At 43.0% G+C, this 24,174-nt stretch overlaps 1 protein-coding gene across 2 annotated transcripts in view; it reads left to right on the top strand.

The window, feature by feature from the left end:
• CENPK (centromere protein K) overlaps nucleotides 1-24,174 on the top strand; it is an 81,437-nt gene that overhangs the window by 19,507 nt on the left and 37,756 nt on the right. For both annotated transcript variants that reach the window (XR_013263944.1, XM_077462635.1), the window contains exons 4-5: nucleotides 17,970-18,026; nucleotides 20,942-21,014. Coding sequence is in view for 1 of the 2 variants with exons in the window: in XM_077462635.1 (XP_077318761.1) it covers nucleotides 17,970-18,026; nucleotides 20,942-21,014 (130 nt within the window). In the remaining variant the exon portion in view is untranslated. The remainder of the gene's footprint in view (nucleotides 1-17,969; nucleotides 18,027-20,941; nucleotides 21,015-24,174) is intronic.

Genomic DNA, 24,174 nt, shown 5'->3' with positions numbered 1-24,174 from the left:
TCGGCATCTCCCCGTTCAGCCGTCCCGTGAGACAATCGTGGGTATCCCCGTGGCGATCGAGTCCGCGGGACCCGCGACCGGACTCACGGGGGTCCCGACCGATACACGAGTGCACCGCCGGCAGCGCGCACGCGATGGCAGGGCGGCATTTAAAAACGGACGGACCTGTACGCCAATATGCCTGCCCGTGCCATTCTGCCGATGTACATCGCGTGCGCCGGCCGGGAAGTGGTTAATCGTGACCAATTATCATATGCCTTTCTGCGGGAGCTTCAGGAGAATAATCCGGATGATTTTCGGAATTATCTCCGGATGACGGACCCCTGCTTTTACCAACTCTTGGCATTGGTGACCCCTTATATTAAGAAGCAAGACACATGCATGAGGCTTGCCATCCCTCCAGAGCAAAGGCTCATAGCCACCTTGTGTTACTTGGCGACGGGGAGAAGTCTCCAGGACCTCAAGTTTACCACTGGGATCTCCCCCCAGTCTCATTATTCCAGAGACCTGCACAGCCATTATTCAAGTCCTGCAGAAGGACTTTATTTGGGTGAGTTTTTCCCTTTAAGATCACATTCTGTGTATTAAAGTTTGCTAATGTATTGTCTTAATTTGTTGATTACATAATTTTCAATATTGTAATATGCAGTAAATGTTCTCTTTGTCCTCATGCTTGCTGTAAGCTTTTCCTGCTTCCTTTGTTGGCCTACATGCATATTTTCCATAATTAACCTCCCAGCATGCTATCCTGGGCCCATATACACCTAGCCTAGTAACTTCACAGTGTTTTTTGTCAGCTAAATTTTGGGGCTTACCCTAAACAATCCCTAAAATGTGTACAAATGTTATTGTTGTCCTCAAATTCAGGCAGTGTGCAAGAGACCAATTTTTGGGGGACACAAACTAATTTGGAACCCTCCCCCCCTAAAAATGCAAAGTCAACAGATAGAAATAATCTATCTGCTGACTTTGCCAAACCCGTATACACTATCCCTCTTTTGTGTTTAAATTTCTGTATAAATTCACCCAACCATGTAGTGCAAGGGCCTGCCTGATTACCTACAAATTGTAACATAAACCGTTTTTGTCTCCTATTATATTGATAGGTATTTTCTGAGTGTCAAAATGTGCTGCAATTTTGACAGTGTGGATCCATATTTTTAGATTATGACACTTCTCACCTGTCCACTGGGCTGCCAATAGTTTAAGTAAGGTGGGGTTGGCTAAAGTATCCCAGATTATTTATGCAAACAGCTCTCATGGAAGTGGAGAGGGTTACCTGTCAAAAACATTTACCCATTTCCTGCCCGCCACCCTAAAATTTTGCTAATGTGTCACCAGAGGGGGAGATGAATCAGATAAGTTGATTTAAAACAAACCAATATCTTGGTGTATAACATGTATGTTTTGCATTATTTCCCCTTTTTTGGGCTAAACAGGCATGTTCAACAACATTAGATACACATCCCAAACTCAGGAACTTACAAAGTTCGATTTTGGTAAAGTGAAGGCCAAATGAGACATTAGTATCCCAAGACTGTGTGGATGTTGCCTTCCTCATATGGGGTGATCTCACCCCTTTGAAAGCCAAAATTTGAAGCCACGTACACGTAGAGGCATAACAATTACATTCCCCTTATGAATTCATGCCGCAAATGTGTGTAGTTTCAAACAACTTTTTTCCTAAACCCACAAAACACACAGTGTGTCAACATGTGCTAGCTCCCATCACGAGGTATCAATGAACGTGTTTCAGGGGTGCAACCCCTTCCTCTGAGCTTCTATAGTAATGAGGAAGGAGTTGCACCTCCAAAACGCATCAATTGATACCCAGTGATGGTAGATGGCACATGTTGACACACTGTGTGTTTTGTGGCTATTGGCAAACTAGGTGTATGGAAATACACACATTGTAGGCATGGGATCATGAGGGAAATAAGAATGTTAAGGCACAATTTGGGAGCACCTTCAAATTTTGGGTTTTATATTCTTAAAAACACTGAAAAATTACAATTCACATTAGTTAGGGCAGTGTTTCCCAACTCTCCTCCTCAATATGCAAGCCCAGGTCATGTTTTCTATACTTGTCGAATTTGGCACAGGTGATGTTGTCATGTTCACTGTTAGTAATTCGCACAGTCGTTTTTTGAGGAAAACACTGAAAACATGACCTGTCCCTAAACTTTCATATTTCCATGTCTGAAAAACTTGTTAATCAGAAAAGGGCAAACAGGAGCCAACAAGTGGAATAAAAAACTTCAGAACAGGTAAGAGGAATTTAAAATTTGGCAAGCATGTACACAAAATCTGATTCTTTGCTGTAAAGCAGTGGCTGCCTCCTTCATTTTTCTCCAGATCATTTAAACTATGCAACATATCAGCACTCATTCTGCCAATAGTGCATCGTTGAAGATCATGACCTAGTAAGAAGAGTAAAAAGTATTAAGGTAATGCTGGTCAAGTGGCTGAGGTCCTACATAGTGAGTTATGGTTAAATTCAGTGAATACTTACCTACCCAGTCTATTGTTGCTTGCAACCTGCTTGCCCTTCAGAAACCTACACTACTAGGAATGTACACACTGCATCTACTCTTTATTCTTGGCCCTGGTGCCTGGGTCTCCAAAACTTGGGTGCCTAGCAACACTGCCAGCTCCTTCCACCTCTTCCTTCTCCACGCTAATGTGTGGAGTGGGTGTTTGGCTTCAAATATGTATAGATATTGAGTGTTTCGATATCCAAACGAGTCCAACAATACTTCCTTGCACAAACAAGAGGCTCCCAAATACTTTCTTCCTCTTCTGGGTCGCTTTGGCCCTCAGCGTGACTCGTGTCAGGGTATTGCACATCTGTGCTGGGTCCAGGAGTCAGATCCCATGCCTCCAAGACAACATCCTGGATGAGCTTACCACACTCTTTCCTCTAAAAAGAAATGCATTAAGCCACCCCAAGTCCCATCTGTTTCTAGCATCCATTTTGCTACATTAGTTGACCAACCTTGCACTTGGTCTGATGTCAATTTTTGCTCATGACTTGTTGACTCCCCCATGCTGTTTTCCTGTGAAAAATGCATAGAAAAGGGATGGCGATGTCATTTTACAGAGGGCAAACACTGGACAAGTGCCAAATTTAAAAAGTCCAGCAGTTGCCCCCCACCCCTCTTGTCTCCTATGGCAAAGAGGATGATCATCATATATCCCAACAGGCGTGACTCTGTGTGACTGTGATCCCCAGGGCCTCTCCTTTACCCATGTCTACACTGGCAAGGCTGCATTGGGCACTGATGAGGCAGGCAGCAACCAGAAAGTGTTCTTTACCCCTTAAGTTCTGACCTAAGCCCATGGCCTTTGGCCCACCAAAATCACCCCTGTCGGTGGCTAAATGAGTGTGTTTTAAGTTGTCACTTATGTTTTTGGGGGGAAGATGCCCTTGTTGCCTCCCTTTGTGCATTGTGGTGGCTTGGCTGGGGCCTCCTTTTTTGGTGCCTCCCTGTTGAAAGAAGATTAAACAATTTGTTACAAAAATCAAGAAATGTCCAAAAACTTGACCAAATAAGAAAGTTCATGTCTGCTTTTATATTTGCCTTCATCTTTCGAATACCAAGTCATACGAAGATTTTAGATAACCTTTATATATAATTCTCTAGAGCTACTTGGAGAAAGAACACATACAGACATTTACACATATACAAATCTTGCTTACTTTTTTATGATCTGATGTATGTACTTCATCTGGTCTTGCTCACGGTGTTTGGGATCATACCATTGTTTTCTGATTTGGTCCTTTGATCGTTCCACCGAAAAACCACTCTGCAAAACGGTGATGACCTATTCCAAAATGCTGTCCTTTCGGGCCTTTTGTAATTGCACAGCTTGCAGTCATAGTCGTGCTTCTCTAGGATGCGCACCATCTCATCCTTGCTCATAGGGGTTGCTTTATGCCTCCTGTGAGCTCCACCACTGCGGGGCTGCTTGGAATCCGCTATGTTGCTCCTCCCGAATGTTGTGCCGTGTGTGTCACATGCAGAAGAGAGATGGTCACGCCCCAGCGTCATGACGCACTGAGCGGAGTTTCGCGCATGAGCAGTGTATATATAGCCATAATGCACGGTCGATCGAACGGCGATAGGTATGATCGTGGAGTGGAGGACAAACGATTGCCAACACACAAAAGGAGCCAGAAAATGAAGGGACAATTTGGAAATTAGTGGTTAGTGGCTTATACTGCTTAGATTGAGGCCTAGATTGGGAGCAGATTATGAGTTAAGCCAGACATTATGTTTTGTCTTGTGTTCTGTCTTGCAGGCATCATATCATTTATCATGATGGATACATTTACTGCGCCTGATTTTTTGCCATAATTCATTGACCTGTATCAGGAGCTGCCCTGTCTCTGGAAGGTCAAGAGTTGAGACTATATTAAAATCTTGAGGAAGGCAGCGTTGGAGAAACTGCTTGAATTGGTGAAGCCAGTGTACCCCAGGGCAGACATCAACTATGTCAAGACAAAAATATCAAACCTGAGGAGTACTTTCAAAAGGGAGCAAGGTGATGGACTCACAGAGATCTGTAGCATCAGCAGATGACATATATGTCCCCAGGCTGTGGTATTAAAACAGCCTGCAGTTTTTGACCGATCAGACAGAACCCAGGCCATCGCTATCTATGCTCCCTTCGACATCTGCTGAAGCCATAGCTCCAGAGGTCCACTCAGGTCCTGCTCCACAAGATGAAGATGTGGAGTAGCCCCCCTTGACCTAGGTATAGCATTGTTGAACATATTTGTATCCAAAAATACAATGATGATAACTAGACGTTATTGTTAAAATATTTCTCCATTAACAAACTGGTTTCCATATCAATAGACAGTAGTGATCAAAAAAATTATTTGTACAAGAATAAAAAGTGCGATTGATGACCAAACTCTAAAACGGATTCTGTCCCATTTTCATACACAGGAAAGTGTCAGTCAGGAGGAGCCCGTGGCCAGCAGCCAGACAGAGTCCCAGATCCCTCCCCTACACACTCCTGCTAAAAGGGCCAGGAAGAACAGGAATTTGGACAAGGCCACAGCTGCCTTCCTCAGCCATGCTACTAACGCCCTCCGCACAGACCAAGATGCGGCTGAGTCATTTGGGTGTCTGAGTGCGAACAAATTAAGGGAGATGGATGTTAAGTTAAGGAGCAGATGTGAGGAACTCATCCTGCAGCTCCTTAACGGGTGGGGGGGGCTTAACGGGGGGGGGGCACATTTTGGAAAAAACTAATTTCATATTTTGAGGCTCCACCTTCACAGCCACCCCACTCGCCACAGCAACCCCACCCACTACAGCAGCATGGTGGACAGTGGAAATACTAGCCACAAGACCCCCGACAAGGCTGCTGAACTGGGGATTTTCATCCCTTCGCTAATTACTAATTTTGTTTCTTTTTTTTTTTTTTGGTTTTGGAATAATGATTTTATTTGTTATATATTTGTATGCATAGAATGCACTTTTTGTTTAAGTTCTTTATATTTGGATGGCAGATAGCATCTCTAATTTTTTTTTTTTTTTTTTAATGCACAATAAAAAAAAATGTGTAGCATAATACTTGGCTGTGTTTTACTTCAAATGACAGTTTGGGAGTAGGCAGTTGCATTTAAAAAATACAAGGTAAAATTAACAGGGGACACCAACATAGTTATATATTTGATCTAAAAAACTACGGGATAATGGTGTTGTGGTACAAGGATAATAATAGTATTCTTGATGACACTAAAAAAAAAAAAGCCTTTGAAAATAAGTTTGGCAGAATTCCATCAGTATCACCAGCAAAGCAGCTTCATTATTATCCCATTAAAGCTGCGTCACAAATGTTGATTCTCCATTATGAGCGCTAGTTTACAAGACTGACCACTTCCAGCTCATCCTTGCTTCCGAGCATGCGTGTTTGTACATTGAGTGTCTTCTGTGTACTAAGCTAAGACTCGTATCCCTAGAGAGATTGTTGCATTGTGTTATCGGTGTACTAAGCTAAGACTCGTATCCCTAGAGAGATTGTTGCATTGTGTTATCGGTGCCTGTATGCTCAATCTAAACTCCTTCTTAATCTGTATGTAATTGCAGTGTGTGCTTGTGGATTGAATGCAAATTAATAGTCAGTGTGTGCAAGCTAGCAGATCTGCCAGAGATCTGTGTGTATGTAAGTTTGCCAACAGACCAAAGAGGACCAGTGATGGTTTCACAGTGCCAACATTCAAATATGAGCATACAAAAAAAGGAAATCGCCCTTGGGTAGAACGGCACTTGTAGTAATCACAATAAATTACATAGAAAAATAATCATATATTTATTTAGAAAAGATAAAAACATGTATCCTGGCGTGTACATATCAACCATAACTTATATCACAAGTAGTTAAAGTAGATGTTGATTGAATTGAATCCTTCACCCAATGCGTTTCGAAGTCTACAAGAGATACTCCTTCCTCAGGGGTAGATAGGATACAGAAAACTCAAAAAAAAAAAAATAAGTACAATCAGATGCCTATACATGTCATTAATAAATGGTATAATATTACAAAATACTATCAAATACACAACATACAATTGCAAAAATCGGATGCTCATAGCGCACTCCATAGAATTAAAAACAGCGTCCGAATCAACACAGTGGACACGAGACCACCATCGCCTATTGGAAACCTGGTATATAAAATACTATAATTACAAGCCCAAAAAAGATTGTCAAAAAGGGCTCAGTGCACATTGGCCATGAGAAAAAGGGACCAGCTGAGGCCCATGAAACAGATCCTATGATGAAAAAGTAAAAAGAGACACAGTACATTAAGGGTGAAAAAGCTTCTGACAGTGACACCGACCCCCCCCCCCCCCCAGCCCCCCATTTTCTCACCTTCTCTGCTGGAGGTTCTCGGCTCTTGATTGGATAGATTGATAGCAGCGCTGCCATTTGGCTCCCGCTGCTGTCAGTCAAATCCAATGACACGGGGCCGAGTGCGGCATTTTATGTCTATGCACGCAATTGCTTGCCTCGGGATTGCGCCCGCAAGGTAACCCCCAGGGAGAGCGCTTCTCCCAGGGGGTTTACCGATGCGAGGAGGAGCAACGAGCGCCACCGGGGGACCCCAGAAGATGATGAGATTCGGGGCCACACTGTGCAAAATGAACTGCACAGTGGAGGTAAGTATGATATGATTGTTCTTTACAAAAAATAAAGTTTACAATCACTTTAACTGTAGAGTCGAGAAATATAACTCTGATCATCTATGGATCGGTTGCGTATTGTCTCAGCCAGCTACTTTGACATGTAATATTAAGAATGACTCTGTCACTAGAAAAAAGGAATATGGCGTAAGGAACAAAGGGGGGAGTAAAGGGAAATGGGGAAGGGTGGGAAGGAGGAGAGGGAAGAAGCCAGTAAAGAGGGAACCCCTGTTCATATTTTTACTAATATCATCAGCATAGAACTACATGTTCTGTCAAAGCATCTTGCAGTTATCAACAAAATCCAAACCAGAAAAAATATAACAGAGAAAAAAAAGGGAGTGGATCAAAGAAAGTGAAGAGAGAGAGAGAGCGAGAAAAGAAGAAAGAGGTTCGGCCAGAGGTGTTTTAGGGTATAGATAAACATTGTTTCCTGAAAGGCTCCATGGCAGCATACGTGCGGGTAGCCCCACCTCCACGATTACCCAATAGGACCCAACTCCCATAAATCTTTGCTCCTGGCTACTATCAGTGTTCCTTTTTTGTCCTCCCCAGTAGGACCAGATGGTTTCTTTCCTGGAAACAAAACTTCACGACGATCGAATGGCTGATTGACTGAGAATTTTTCCTCCGATAGGCCCTGACTGTTAAGCAGGGTATGGAGTGTATTTGCAGAGTAGCGCTGAAGAAAGGATTCCCTACCTGAGTGCGCACGGTCTGTGTCCCGTTGCTATGGGTGACCATTATCTGCTTGGAGGTTTGGCATGTGTGTCCCAGTCCGTTCGGCCAGGTGATCGTTGGTGGAGTGGTGAGCCTTTTGTCTATCCATGGCAGCAATGTATTTGTGTGTATTTTCTCTTTTCTGTTTGTCTAGCGGTCTCCTCTATGCTGTTTGCGGACGCTTCCGCATTCCAGCAAACCTCTCTCTCCTACTTCCGGGTTACGCAGGCGTTCTGCGCATGTGCGAACCCGGTGTGAAACCAAAGCTTGGTTCTCGCGCATGCGCGCGAACGCCTCGCGTCTGACGTCGGCAATGACGTCACGGGCGCCACTTTTAAAAATCTGTGGAAGCTGTCAGATCCCTGGGAATGTTTGCAGTGGTCGCAGCGACTTCCTGGGGCTGACAGTTCGGCGGTTTAAGGTAAGAGCATGCCCCTTAGGCTAGGGAAATGCTTTCTCTTAAAAAAAAAATGCATTTTATATTTCTCTTTGGTTTGCAGTACTTTGATCTGTTGGTTTATTGGAATATGGACGCCTTACTGCCTCCTAGTGGCCAGCCCGCTCATGTTGGGTAGGTTGCTAGCATTTGTGGTTATACAATGGAGAGAGTTTTGCATAGGTAGGATTGACTGTGTATCTTTTTCTCTCTCTGTCTGTTTTGTCTTTACAGCCCTTCTGGGTCTGATCCACAGCTTAATACCTCTAGACGCAGTGGATCATCAAGATCACACCGCCATAAATCCTCCTCAAGGTCTAGCCAGCATAGGTCAAGGTCTGAACAGCGTGACAAGAATTATTCTCACCCCCCTGCTGCTCACTCCAGCAGGCATCGGGAAAAATCATGCTGGGGGTGCAGGATGCCTGTTCCATCAGACAAATCCCTATGCGATCACTGCTTCTCCAAATCTGCAGATGAAAGGGATGGTGCAGACCAGCGTTTGGAGTCATTAGTAAGACGGGTTGTGAAGGAATCCTTACAGGAGAGGGATGCTCTTCAGTTGTGTGAATCCCCGTCAGAATTATTGGCTCCTCCAACCGGAGAGAACCCATTGCAGGAGACATGGGAATCCTCTCAACCAAGTCGCCTATCTGCTCCCATCTCAGACAGTGAATCTGACTGTGAGGATCCTGGTTTAGGATTTGACTATGGACTGGTGCCTTCATTGGTCAAAGCAGTGAGAGAGGCTCTGAAGTTGGAAGACCCTATTACTTCCCCACCAAAGCAGAGAAAATTCTTTAAGCAGCTCAATAAGGAGCGACAATATTTTCCTTTCCTTTCAGAGTTGGGTGACATTATCACCGAGGAATGGAGCAAGATGGATAAAAAGGGTTCCATGCAGTCAAAAATCCTGAAGTTATACCCTTTTAAGGAAGAGGATGTGAAGCACCTGGAGTCAGCTCCACTAGTGGATGCAGCGCTCATGCGTTTGGTGAGATATGTAACCCTACCCTTAGAGGATACGGTATCTTTTAAAGATCCTTTGGAAAGGCGGATCGACTCAGACCTAAAAGGGATATACCTGACTTCTGGAATGGCTTGCAAACCAGTGCTTGCAATGGCAGCGGTATCTAAGGCCATAGAAGCCTGGGCTTATTCCGTAGAAGAATTCCTGAGGGGTATTTCTATTGAAACAGCCAAAGACTCCCCTATTCAAGAAATCAGGATGGCGTCTGCCTTTTTGGGGGAGGCATCTATTGATGTTATTCGCCTGATATCTCGAGATGTGTTAGCAGCGGTCTCAGCACGCCGTGCGTTATGGCTCCGTCCATGGCTGGCGGATCCAGCATCCAAACAGGCCTGGTGCCGTATTCCTTTTGAGGGGACATCTTTGTTTGGTAACAAGCTGGATACTGCCATATCCCGGGCTACAGGTGGGAAATCTGGGTTTCTTCCCCAGGACAGACGCCTTCAAAATCAAAAGCGTCCATTTCCTAGAAGACAAGGCCCTGATCATGCCAGGGAGGCGCGGAGCTATAGACCTGGTCGAGAATTCTCAAGGTCATGGAGATCCAGGCAGTCTTCTTTCAAAAATACCTCAAAAGGGGGTTCGTCTGGCAAGCAGGATTCCGCGAAATCCTTTTGAAATTGGGCCCGCTCAAACTTGTCAGGTGGGGACTCGTCTTCTCCACTTCAGGCATGTTTGGGCGGCCTCAATTCAGGATTTTTGGACAGTAAAAACAGTTTCCTCAGGTCACAAGTGGGGTTTTATCAGCACCCCAAGGCTAAGATTTATTCCCACAAATCTTCCAGAATCAGAAGAGAAGAAACAAGTCCTATTGACCTACGTGAACTCTTTACTCGATCAAGGCGCAGCCGTTCCCGTTCCAGAAGAAGAACGTGGAGAGGGCATGTATTCCCCTCTGTTTTTGGTTCAAAAGAAAAACGGCACATGGAGGCCGGTAATAGATTTGACCCATCTCAATTCCTTTATTCACAAAGAGAAGTTCAAGATGGAATCTCTGCTTACCATCCAGCAGTCAGTGCATCTGGGGGACTGGATGATATCAGTCAATTTGAAGGATGCTTACTTCCATGTCCCCGTGGCAAAGGAGTTTCAACAGTACCTCCGCTTTGCGGTAGGCAATCAACATCTTCAATTTACATGTCTTCCCTTTGGGTTAACAACTTCCCCACGGGTCTTCTCCAAAGTTCTTTTGGCAGTTGTGGCCTTTCTCAGAGTCAAAGGTGTTCGTCTCCACCACTATCTCAACGACCTACTTCTGCTATCCCAGAACAGAGAGCAGCTCCTGGAGCACAAAGACCTAGTGATCTCCACTCTGCAGGCGTTCGGGTGGCTTCTGAACCTAGAAAAGAGTCACCTAGATCCAACTCAGTCTCTCGTTTTTCTAGGGGCACAGTTCAACACAGTGGAAGGTACTTTCGCCCTTCCAGAAGAGAAGGTGGGAGTCATACGAGACAGGATTCATGCAGCCCTTGCGTCATCCCATCTCTCGGCTCTCCAACGTCTGAAGGTGATTGGCACAATGTCAGCCACCATTCCCATGGTAAAGTGGGCCCAGTGGCACACTCGTCCCTTTCAGAAAGGGTTTCTACAACAGTGGGACTTATCCAGCCAGACACAGCGCATTTTCCTCACTCCAGCGATGAGGACGTCTCTTCTGTGGTGGCTACAGGGAAAGAACCTACGCAACCACCATTCGATCATTCCCATCTCATGGGTCACGGTAACTTCAGATGCCAGCAACCGAGGATGGGGTGCTCACTGCCTTTCGGATGTCGCTCAGGGCAGGTGGACATTTCCATCACAAAGAGTCGTCTCCAATGTTCTGGAGTTGAGGGCGGCCTTCCAGGTGCTTCGGTCATTCCACCATCTGATAGCGAATGCCTCGGTCATGTTAAGGTTGGACAACACAACCGCGGTGGCTTACGTAAAGAAGCAAGGGGGAACTCACAGCTGGTCTCTTTTACAGGAGGTGGAGCCGATAATGAATTGGGCTCAGAAGAATTTGTCCAACCTTTCTGCGGTCTACATCCCAGGGGTGCAGAATGTTCAGGCGGACTTCCTATCGCGTGTCGAGTTGGACAACAACGAATGGTCCCTACACAGGGAAGTATTCGATTGGCTCCTGACCTTAGGATTGCCCCTGGAAGTCGACTTGTTCGCTTCGCCGTGCAATCGAAAGCTTCCAAAATATTACTCAAGGTTCAGGGATCCTCAGGCATATGGGATAGATGCCCTCACAGAACATTGGAAGTTTCAGACAGCTTATGCCTTCCCTCCAGTTCCGGTGATCCTGCAATTCCTTCGGAGACTCGGGACAGAGAAGGTGGAGATTCTCGCAGTGATCCCATTCTGGCCCAACAGGCCTTGGTTCCCTCTACTGCTGCTTCTCAGTTATCAAGAGCCAGTTCCCCTGCCTCTCAGGCCGGATTTGCTATCTCAAGGCACAAGGTTACATCCATGCCCATCATGTCTGCAACTCAAGGTATGGTTTTTGAAAGGGAAAGGCTAGAAGCTCTTGGTTGTCCGGAAGAAGCTATTCCAACCCTTCTCAATTCCAGACGAGGGAGTACTAACAGGGTATATGAGCGCATATGGTCCAAGTTTTCAGCCCATATGTCCTCCAGAGAAAATTCTTGCAGTTCTCCAACAGTACAAGACATACTAAGCTTTCTCCAAACAGGCCTTGATTTACCTTTAGCTATCAGTTCATTGAGAGTCCAAGTGTCGGCTATTTCAGCCTTTACGGGTGTTTCCTGGGCAAACCATGCACTGGTACGACAATTCTTCAAGGGAGCGATCAGGCTCAGACCCCAAAGAAAACCAAGGTTTCCTAAATGGGACCCCCCTTTAGTGCTGGATTTTCTTTCGAGCCTTGGAAAGGATTCTACAGAACCTCTGTCCATAAAGGATCTCACTCTCAAGACCATCTTCTTGGTAGCTATAACCTCAGCCAAGAGAGTTTCTGAGATTAGGAATCTAGGTTCGGAGGAACCTTTTCTGACTTTTTTTCCAGACAGGGCAGTATTGATTCCCATGTTGGGATCGAATCCCAAAGTAACCTCGGTCTTCCATGAGAATCAGGAAATTGTGCTTCCCACTTTCAAAAACTCAGTCAGGATGTTCATCCTCTGGACGTAGGACACGCGCTAAAGCAATATTTGGAAGTCACAGCTCCTTTTAGGCAAACAAAATTTCTTTTTGTTCTCCCTCATGGCAAGAATAAAGGATTGCGAGCTTCGGCTAGATCTATCTCTACCTGGATCGTTCAGATCATTCAGAGGGCATACAGAGCAAAGGGCTTGGCTCCTCCTGAGGCATTAACGGCTCATTCAACACGGAGTATTTCAACATCGTGGGCAGCTTCTCGTCATGTTGCGCCTGAAGTTATTTGCAGAGCGGCCTCTTGGTCTTCTATTAACACCTTTGTTTCTCATTACTGTGTAGAGCCAGCGGCTCTGTCTTCTATTAATTTTGGTTTGCAAGTTTTGTCGGTTGACAATGCTAAATAAACTTTTGTTCTTTGCTCGACATTTTGCCCACCCGGGTGTGTTTGGCGAGTTATTTCCCACACGTATGCTGCCATGGAGCCTTTCAGGAAAACTGAAAATTTATATCAAATACTTACCGTAATTTTCCTTTCCTGATAGGCTCCATGGCAGCAGGAGTTCCCTCCCAAATGTCTGGAGTAGGCTAGTTACGGAACACTGATAGTAGCCGGGAGCAAAGATTTATGGGAGTTGGGTCCTATTGGGTAATCGTGGAGGCGGGGCTACCCGCACGTATGCTGCCATGGAGCCTATCAGGAAAGGAAAATTATGGTAAGTATTTGATATAAATTTTCCGTTATCCATAGATTTCATGTCGCATTGAATTTCTTAGTAGGATTGTGAAGGATACAGGTAAGGCTATCATTAACCATGATCCAGCTAAGTTTATTCTTCATGTAGTCAAGGGAAACCATCGACTGCTTCCAATATTTAGCAATAGTTATTCTAGCTGCCAAGAGCATATATGTAATTCGTTTGGTCGATTTTTTTTATTTTTATTTTTTATTTTTCTTTTTTCTTTTTTTGGGACCTCATCAGAAAACTTTAGAAAAATCGCTGGATCCGGGTATCTATGTATATTAACTCCCGTCACAGAATATACTAGGTTAAATATTATAATCCAAAATCTAGTGACTACAGGGCACTGCCACCAAACATGAAACATTGTTCCCATCTGGCCACAACATCTAAAGCAGGTGGGCGGTGCAGACGGGTGCATCTTTGCGACTCTGGTCAGGACCAAATACCAACATAGAAGTGTTTTATAGTTTGCTTCCAACAGTGTTGCATTAATAGATATTTTGGATAAAGCATAGGAAATATCTTGCCAATCAGATAATTCAAATGTATTATTTAAATCCCATTCCCATTGAATCATGTAAGGGAGCTTAGTAATCGGGTCCGTAAGTGTAGCATATACAGTAGATACCCGTAAGAGGCCCTTCGTTTGACTAGATAATTCAAAATTTATAAGTGTAAGAGGTCTATCTAACAGGTTAAGTTTCGATCTTACAAAAGAAATAAGCATTTGTAATGTGTCCCTAAAATGTTAATATGGCTGATCCCCATTAAGCTAGTCCGCTATCCTAAAAAGCCTCTTGTTGAACCACCATAGCAATGGCATTGAAGTCATTCCAGGGCAGAACTCTGGGTTGCAGAACATGGGGGCTAGCGTAGTATGTAGGGATGACAGAGGTTTGCATTGTCAAATTCCATCCCAGACTGCTAGTGAATGAGACAGGGTGCTGCAGAAATCAATGCTATGGACTGACGAACCTGATATAACGTTTGGCGTTCGGTTATAAAACCTGATCTTTGTGAATATATTGCACTAAAGATGTACCGAGACGTAAAGCTAGAAGTTTAGTCAAAATTTTGAGATCACAATTAATCAATGATATAGGACGGTAGTTAAAGATGTCAGTGGAGTCTTTGTGAGGTTTGGGTATAATGCTGATGTATGCCCTATTTTCATCTAAAGGGACTTTTCCACCATCTCACAAGAAATTAAAATAGAGAACAATATGAGGAGCCAACTGTTCAGAAAACTTCTTATAGTAATTATTAGGGAGACTGTAAGGGCCCAGTGATTTATATAATGACAATGTCTTAACAGTGTTATGTATTTCCTCACATGTAATGGGTTAGTCCATAAGGGTTGGTCCATACGTTCCCTATGAGACTCCGTGAGAGATGGCAGAGATTAGGTGTTCGGGAAGTTACTAATGGAAACGGGAATGTGAACCTGGGATGGATTGTATAGTTAAGTGTAGAAATCTTTTGGTGATTTTGGGAAAGGTTGCCTCCCGAGAGTCTAATTTTCAGAAGAGCTACGTGTGTATGCTTAGTGGTAAGCTTATGTGCTAACAACGAACCCGGTCGATCACACTAAATGTTTCTCTGCCTTTGTGGCAAGGCAGATATTAAGTTCTGTATGGGCCTGTACAAGTTTGATCAACAAGTCAGGGTTCGGGTAGTGTTTGTTTTGGGTATCTAGGGCTTTGTATTCTTTAGTCTTGGTAGTGAGCACCTCATCGTGAGCTTTTTAAGTTTAGCCGCTAACTGGCTCAAAAAACCCTATACAGATACCTTGTGTGCCGCCAATTGATGGCGAGGGTGGTGTCCTCTGCATTATTGATATCAAAATAAGTTTTCAAGTGGGTAATGATATCTAAGCAGTACTATTCATTACTGAGTATAGATTAATTCAATCTCCAGTGAGACTTAGCCAATTTGATAGTCAAATTAGAAATCTCAATACTACAGGGTCATGGTCAGACCGGGGCATTGAAACTATCTTAGCTGAGATCAATTTGGGTAATTGCCCTAAGAGAAGAAATACATGATCAATGCGTGAGTAACGATTATGAGCTCTGGATAGTTGGTATTTTTGCATTCACTCACTCACTAAACTGAACACAAATCGCTATGTGTATGGCCACTTAATGATCTGCTGAGCTACAGTTAGGAACATCCATGACATTTTTTGTTTTGATCAGTTTAATGCCCTATCCACATGAACCTTCACTTTGCTGGAATACCTGCCAAAATGTTCTTTCTTTTGAGTAAACTGTACATTTAGAGTTCTGGTTTGTGGTGGATATCTATTTATTATTTTTTCTGTTGGTTGATGGACTTATGCCTTTTATCTACCTATGTAACTATTAATTTCCTTTAAGTGGTACGCATTTCTAGAATTATGTTTTTGTTTTATTGTTTTTTTTTTTTTGTCTTTTCATTATAACCCAAACATGGCAAAGAACAGTGATCACATCTTTATCTATGTTGGTGGTTATGAAAATACTTATTGTAAGTTCTGTTCCTACATCATGAGTTCTTTAAAATCTATAAATGTGAGCGGTTATAAAAACTAGCATAAAATAAAAATCACCTGCCTTGATTAGACTGTAAAGTTGTCATCACATTGGGAGTCTGCCTGTTGTATAATGGCCTTGGCTCTGCTATACTATTTATTCCCATCCAACTTTTGTCACGGAAAGATGTTTTTTTTCTAGAAAAAAAAAGCCTGTGTGCCAGATACAATAAAAATGATGTAATGTAATAAAATGTAAAGTCTTCTTACCTGAAGCTCAACCATGCAATTCTGGTTGGATGACCATTGTAATAGAATTTCCCTGATTTTATGAGATCATCAGTTGCACTATAAAATAATGGAATAAATGGAAAAAAGTTATAAAAATTGCAGGTTCATACAGAAGGATATGGCAGCATGTTTCACCATGCTGTGACTTGACGGTGTAGCACAATTAATGACAATAAAGAACATTTTGCAAATAAGTAATTTTTCTTCTTAACCGATGGGCACTGATGGGGTGGCACAGCTAGGCACTGATAGGCGCAATGATGAGGAGCCAATGATGGACAGCACTAATAGGCTGCACTGATAATCAGAGCCAGTCACAGCCTGTCTTATAATAAGAGGGAGGTGAAGCCTCCATAAGTCCACATGTATATCCCTCCCCCATTGAGTTTAGCTGGCTAGTGGGCATCGAGGAGGAGGGAGGGAGTGGGCTGTCATTTACTACTGTGTATACGCCCACATGTGTGATTCTATAGTCACATGGGCTGCACAGATGTGATGGATAGTAAATGCTCAGCATAGAAACTCGCTGAAAACTGGACATGTGCAGAGTTGCTAACATTGCTCTGCAAAATATCTAGCTGAATTGGTGACAGATTTGGTGGAGATTGAGAGCAGGATCAACCAGTTTTTTTGCAGAATACAGAAACAAATCTCATAGTGACTGAGTGAGCATGAACAGTATGTAACATACCATTTATTGATAGTTTTTTATGATGTGGGTTTAGTGACACTTTAACTTCACTCCAGCTTGGATGTTTCAGCCCCCTTTTTGAATATACTTTGTGGTCATACCACGCTTGCGGGGGTGAGCAGCGCAGTGATCTACAGTGCAATGTGTCCATGGGACACCATGTATCACCAATCTCAGTAAAGCGAAGATGACAAGGCTCTTTACCAATGTGATCAGCTGTATCCAATTACAGTTGATCCCATGTAAACAAGGAAAATGCTGGTGATCAGCTTTTCTCTTCTCACACTAACAGAGTGTGAAAATATAATTGCTGATCAGTGGAATTTCCCCACAGGAAAGTGCAGCTCCAACAGTGCCCAGCAGTGATGCCAATCAGTGCCCCATCAGTGATTTCATTCAGTGCTGCCTTTCAGTGCCCATAACTGCTGCCTATCAGTGCCACCTGCTAGTGGCCATCAGTGTCGTCTATCAGTGCTCATTGGTGCTGCTTATTAGTGCCTCCTCATCAGTGCCCATTAGTGTAGCCTATCAGTGCGAGCTCATCAGCACACATCAGTGAAGGAGAAAAATTTGTCATATACAACATTTTCTAACGGAAACAAAAAAAACGTTTTTGTTTTTGTTTTGTTTTTTCAAAATTTTCTGTCATTTTTTAATTTTTTCGCAAAAAAAAGCAAAAAAAACCCCAGAGGTCATTAAATACCACCAAAGAAAGCTCTATCTGTCTCAAAAAAATTGTAAAAATTGAATTTGGATACATAGTTGCATGACCGCGCAATTGTCATTTAAAGTATGACAGCACTGACAGCTGAAAAAAATGGTCTGGGCAGGAAGGGGGTGAAAGAGAAGTATGGGAGACTCCTTTTTTTTTTTTTTTTTTTGTTAATCAGACTCGCCTAGCTGGATGCAGCATTGGTTGACTGTGCCTTGCTTGGATTGTATACACTGAATGTCTGCTATTTTTTTTTCATTTGCTCAAACCTCCATTACGTTAGTATGAAACCTCCATTACGTTAGTATGAAACCTCAATTACGTTGATATGACACTTGGAGGGTCAGACCACTTCGTCTATGACATGCTCAGAACGACTGGTGATGAATAACTTGTAAAGGGGAAATATTTACAAAGAAAGGACTTACTCTCCTTACATTTCATTGGGGTTATATTACCACACTGGGGTACAAATAGTGCTGTGCCTAGCTGAATATTTCCCTAATCCTCTTGTGATTTCATACACAGTGCCAGAACAAGCTGATGGTTCTAGATGCAGAAAAATTGCCAGAATCTGATGTGCAGGTGAGACAAGTTTTAAGAGATTTCTTCAAATAGTTCCCTTATTTTCAGTTCCCTGATTATGAATGCTTTGAAATGTATGAATGACCCCTCCTTCAATTTGGCATTTAGAAGTGTCTGGTTTTACAATTTTATGTAAAGGAAATTATTGTAATAATCCTTTTAAAGCCGATTTCCAGGTATGGATTATATTGCATAGTGAGATGGGTCCAGCTTGGACCAATGTCCGTATGCATATGCCATACGCGTGAGACTGCTGAGGAATCATGGAATCACTGTTAGTGGTCGCCATTACTACATCACTGCTGTCTTCTAAGTCCCATGCTGATTGGTTGCCCTGCTGCTTAGTAACCCCAGGGGCCCCTTGGCTGGCAAGGATGCCATTCACAAAACGACTTGCATTTTTCTCCATGATTGCAAAGTGTTCTCTGATTGGATGAGGGGGAGACCATGAAGTCACCTCCCCACATCTCCACCTTGTCCAATCAAAGAACGCCTTGTACGTATATATTAAAAACGATGCAAGTCGTTCTGTGAATGGTGCCCATGCTGAATGGGCAACCTCCTGTGTTCAGGATGCAGCAGGGCAGTGGCCCGGCACAGGACTGGGAAAACAGCAGTAATCACTGTAGTAGCAGCAACTACTACATTGATTCTGTGCTTCCAAAATGATCCCACATGTATGCCATTTGCATTGTTCCAAGCTGGACCAATATAACTATGCAATAAACTCCATTCCTGAAGTTCAGCTTTAATGTTTCTTTTCTTGCATATATGCAGAATGAGTGCTGTACAAACGTATAAAAAGATTTTAGTTTCTCAACAGAACCTTCCTTTAACAATAACTATTTTTATATTGAAGTGACCCCTAGTCTCAGTGTTATTTTTCATGCAATGTGCAAGCTTTGTATATACAGTATCTCACAAAAGTGTGTACACCCCTCACATTTTTGTAAATATTTTATTATATCTTTTCATGTGACAACACTGAAGAAATGACACTTTGCTACAATGTAAAGTAGTGAGTGTACAGCTTGTATAACAGTGTAAATTTGCTGTCCCCTCAAAATAACTCAATACATGGCCATTAATATCTAAACCGCTGGCAACAAAAGTGAGTACACCACTAAGTGAAAATGTCCAAATTGTGCCCAAAGTGTCAATACTTTGTGTGGCCACCATTATTTTCCAGCACTGCCTTAACCCTCTTGGGCATGGAGTTCACCAGAGCTTCACAGGTTGCCACTGGAGTCCTCTTCCACTCCTCCATGACGACATCACGGAGCTGGTGGATGTTAGAGACCTTGCGTTCTTCCACCTTCCATTTGAGGATGCCCCACAGATGCTCAATAGGGTTTAGATCTGGAGACATGCTTGGCCAGTCCATCACCTTTACCCTCAGCTTCTTTAGCAAGGCAGTGGTTGTCTTGGAGGTGTGTTTGGGGTTGTTATCTTGTTGAAATTCTGCCCTGCGGCCCAGTCTCCGAAAGGGAGGGGATCATGCTCTGCTTCAGTATGTCACAGTACATGTTGGCATTCATGGTTCCCTCAATGAACTGTAGCTCCCCAGAGCTGGCAGCACTCATCCAGACCATGACACTCCCACCACCATGCTTGACTGTAGGCAAGACACACTTATCGTTGTACTCCTGAGATTTTTACAGGTAGATAACACACATATATAGTACATTAAATGCATATATAATCTTTTATGGGAAGATTTTTGTTCAATTGAATGATCTTGCAATAGAATCTTTACAAGTAGTTATGCTGACACATATTGCGCCAGTATGAACCACCTGTGTCACAATCAAGAAGCCAGGTCAGAGGAATGAAGTGTAGCTGTATTGAGATCAGAGGTCCTGATGAAGCAGGGTTTCCAACAATCCGCGTCGATCCTTAAGAGCTGATCTCAACGCCATATGAACAATGACTTTGGATGGCTAACTTGCTCACATGGTTTTAAACTTTTTAAATAAATGTTTGTTATATACTAAATAAAGTGTTTCTATTTTCTGTCTGTACTATACCCGCGGAGGTATACACAAAGTCCCCCTTTTCTGTACCCTCTGTATATACTATGAAAAGGATGATGCCTCCAAAGGGTTAAGTTTGTCCTAAACACCCCTGCTCCTACACACAATAAATTCTGTCCCACACAGATCAGCCCCTGCTGTAGCATTTCAATTTATGATCTTCCAAAATTATCTGTTACAGTGGTCTAAAGCAGCCCATAGATTATTCAATTTTCTTTCCTTTCACCACAGGTAGAAGGAAAGAAAATAGCTTGATTCACCCATCAATACTGTCAGTGTTGATGGGGGAATGCCTCCCACAGTGCTGTTGTGTTCTGCTGGTGGTGGTGGGGGGGGGGAGGGGGGGCAAGGGAAACCTTCCCATCCTGCAGGGCTCAATTATTACTGCCAGCGGCTACAGCACACTTAAAAAAACTTGAAAGGTTGTTTGTATTCAAGTCGATCAATTTGGATCAGTCTACCCATAGATGGATTAAATCTCAGCCGGGCTCCGCTAAACCAGCCGCATTGTAATACATGTATGGCCGGCTTAAGGGAGGGATCGCTGGAAGAGTGGAGACTAAAGAAATGCTTCCTTCTTTCAGCAGACTGATGACATCATTGTCCAAAATACTTCTCTAGGGCCTAGGTAAAGTCAATTGATTGAAGCTCAAGGGCCGCTTTTAAATGATAAAAGCATTAAAGTGTATACGCTGTACATTGAGATATGTCCGGAATGTGTTCATGCAGACTTGTAAAGTTAGTTATAGGTCTGCTTTAACGGTTTATTAAGCATCTGTATTTTTTCTGACTTCTGTAATTCCTGACTTTTGCTGCACCCTGTTGTAGTAACAAACGTGGAGAATGTTGCCATTAAACTTTGTTTCTTTATTTTATATCTAGCTGCATCTCCTAATGCTGAAAGTAAAGGCGCTAACAGCAGAATGCGAACAGTGGCAAAATAAGACACCAGACAGTAAGTATTTCTAGGATAACCTAGTTAGTTTATGTTGGCCATGTTGAGGAAAAATAATCAAAAATCCCTACGTCTAAAGCCCAGTAATCAGCAATTGTCTTCGTAAAATAGACGGTAATAACATAGCATTTCTTCCAATACAATCCTAAAAAATTATTTATTCCTCATACTTCGAGTGGGTAGAGCCATGAAAGACTGAATTAATGACTATATAAATGTAAGCTTTTGTCTGGCTCATACAAAATTACATTTTAAGCTTGTATTTCTTTGATTTTTAAACAAGAATTTGGGTTGATGAATGGAGATGTTCCTGTATCTTTTTGCAGAAGTCTGAATACACTATTAAAGATTCTGTCCCAGGACTTTACCCCATTTTTTTTCTCCTTTTGTTCTTCAGAGCAACTTTTAACCACTTGCAGACCGGACCATTTTGCTGGTCAAAGACCAGACCACTTTTTGCGAATCAGCACTGCGTTGCTTTAACTGACAATTGCGCGGTCGTGCGACGTGACTCCCAAACAAAATTGACGTCCTTTTTTTCCCACAAATAGAGCTTTCTTTTGGTGGTATTTGATCACCCCTGCGGTTTTTATCTTTTGCGCTATAAACAAAAATAGAGCGTCAATTTTGAAAAAAACGCATTATTTTTTTACTTTTTGTTATAATAAATATCCCCCAAAAATATATAAAAAAAAAAAATTTTCCCTCAGTTTAGGCCGATACGTATTCTTCTACATATTTTTGGTAAAAAAAAATCGCAATAAGCGATTATTGATTGGTTTGCGCAAAGGTTATAGCGTTTACAAAATAGGGATAGTTTTATAGCATTTTTATTAATAATTTTTTATTATTTTTTTTTACTAGTAATGGCAGCGATCAGCGATTTTTATTGTGACTGTGACATTGTGGGGGACCCATCGGACATTTTTGACACATTTTTGTGACCATTGTCAGTTATACAGTAATCACTGCTATATAAATGCAGTGATTCCTGTGTAAATGACACTGGCAGTGAAGGGGTTAACCAGTGGGTGGCAGTGTAGGGTTTAAGTGTTCCTAGGGGTGTGTTACTAACTGTGGGGGGTTGGGCTTTCATTTAGTGAACACTGATCTCTGCTCCAATCACATGGAGCAGAGATCAGCGTCACTAGTTGCTAGGCAGAATGGAGAAATGCTGTTTACACGGCATTTCCTCCGTTCGGCCGCTCCGTGAGACAATCGCGGGGATGCCCGCGGCGATCGGGTCCCGCGACCGGACTCACGGGGGTCCCGACCAGCGTGGGAGCGCGCCGCCGGCGGCGCGCTCCCGATGGCAGGGCGCCATTGAATATTGGACGTACCTGTACGCCAATATGCCTGCCCGTGCCATTCTGTCGACGTACATCGTCGTGCGCTGGTCGGGAAGTGGTTAAAGTTGCATGAAAAATTACTTTTGAATAAAATTTTCTAGTATTGCCTCAGATGTTGTACAATACTTACTAAAAATATATTTAATATTTACTTAAAATAATTTTTGCTCCCACTGCTTACCTCCCTACGTTTTTAAAGTAGATCAAACCCTAACTTCAGTTTACTTAAGCACTATACATCTATTTTTCTTTTTCAAATAAAATACAGTTTCCACCTAATTTTACATCCTTTTTGCATCTCAGGTCTGCTGATCTTCTGCAGCCTTCTTTACAGTAGCCACTTTCTGTCTAAATGTACTTGCTCTGGTAGCAGCTACACTTCATTCCTCTGATCTGGCTTCTTGATTGTGACACAGGTGGTTCATAGAGATAAAAGAATAGTGGTGCGCTATACACATACAATATTGTAATGGAGATGTGCAGAATCCTAGTAAGCCAGTATTAAAGGTATGTGTTGGCAGTAACCGAACTTAAAAAAAAATGTGATACTTGCTAATGGTGGACAAGTAATAACATCACAACGATGAGAGAAACATAAGTAAATAAGTATGACAGTAGCCAAATTTCCAATGCATGAAAATAAATCAATAGCCCAAAAGCAGGTGCTGGCAATTACCAGACTGAAAATTGCGTGGAATAGACACAGCACTGGTTAATCAAAAAACAAAAAATTCAGAGAGCAATGTGCAAAAAATAAGTAACGCAGTGTTAGCAATATCCAGAGTTTCAATACGTGTACTAAAGTGCATATATCCCAAGTGAAAATAGATAACAAATTTAAAAAATAAGTAGTGGGTAGTGCAAACAATAATTCATGCATAAAAAATAAGTCCATAAAAGCGTATATCACAGTGTCCATAAAATTCTTCTAAATCTGCTTGCGCATTAGACCTTGCTCTTAAGGGGGTCCACCAGTTCCGGTAAGGGTCCCCACATAACGAGTGGTGTTTTTGGTCTTCTGATCCCAGGATTTCCTCACTTTCCCCCCGTCTCATTCTTTTTTTTTTTTTTTTTTTTTTTTTTTTCGGTTGAAGGTTGAAGGACTTTTTGGATTTTCATTACACTGTTTGAATCACACTGTATTTTTCTTTTTGTCACAGACTTAAAGTGGTGTTCCGGGGAAAAAAAATTAAATTAAAAGCCAGCAGCTACACATACTGCAGCTGCTGGCTTTTAATAAGTGGACACTTACCTGTCCTGCAGTCCCTGGATGTCGGCACCGCAGCTGATGTTTCCATCAGTGGTCGGGTGCTGCCGCCGCCATTGCGGGTAAGGGAACCCGGCAATGTAGCCTTTCGGTCCCGCTCCTTTCTTCTATTAGTCTGGGGGAGGAGGAGGAGGAGGAGGAGGGAGCCCTGCGGTGACGTCACGACCGTGGCCCGACTCCCGGAAGTGGGAAAGGATACTTGTCAAAGACAGGTATTCTTTTTCCCTCCCCTCGAAAGGTGCCAATTGTGAGACCGGGGGGGGGGATCCGATGAGCGGAAGTTCCACTTTAGGGTAGAGCTCCACTTTAATCATGATTATTTTCTAGTGTTGATGAAGCGTTTTTCTCATATAGACTTCGATACACAGATTGTGCACGTTCTGTTCACTTAGGCCGCGTACACACGCGGGGACTGTTCGCCCAACTTTGTCCGCTGAACAGTGTTTCGGCGGATAGTCCGCCCGTGTGTGGGCTTTCAGCGGACAGTTTCAGCGAACAGTCTGCTGAACAAAGTTTTTCGGAAATTCCGAAAAACTGTCCGCTG

The sequence above is a fragment of the Lithobates pipiens genome, unplaced genomic scaffold (assembly GCF_037356315.1).
Source record: "Lithobates pipiens isolate NorthernLeopardFrog02 unplaced genomic scaffold, aLitPip1_a1.2 Scaffold_3, whole genome shotgun sequence".
In the NCBI taxonomy this organism is placed as follows: Eukaryota; Metazoa; Chordata; class Amphibia; order Anura; family Ranidae; genus Lithobates; species Lithobates pipiens.
The sequence above is the reverse complement of the archived record's forward strand: the minus strand, read 5'-3'. Positions and strand labels throughout refer to the sequence as shown.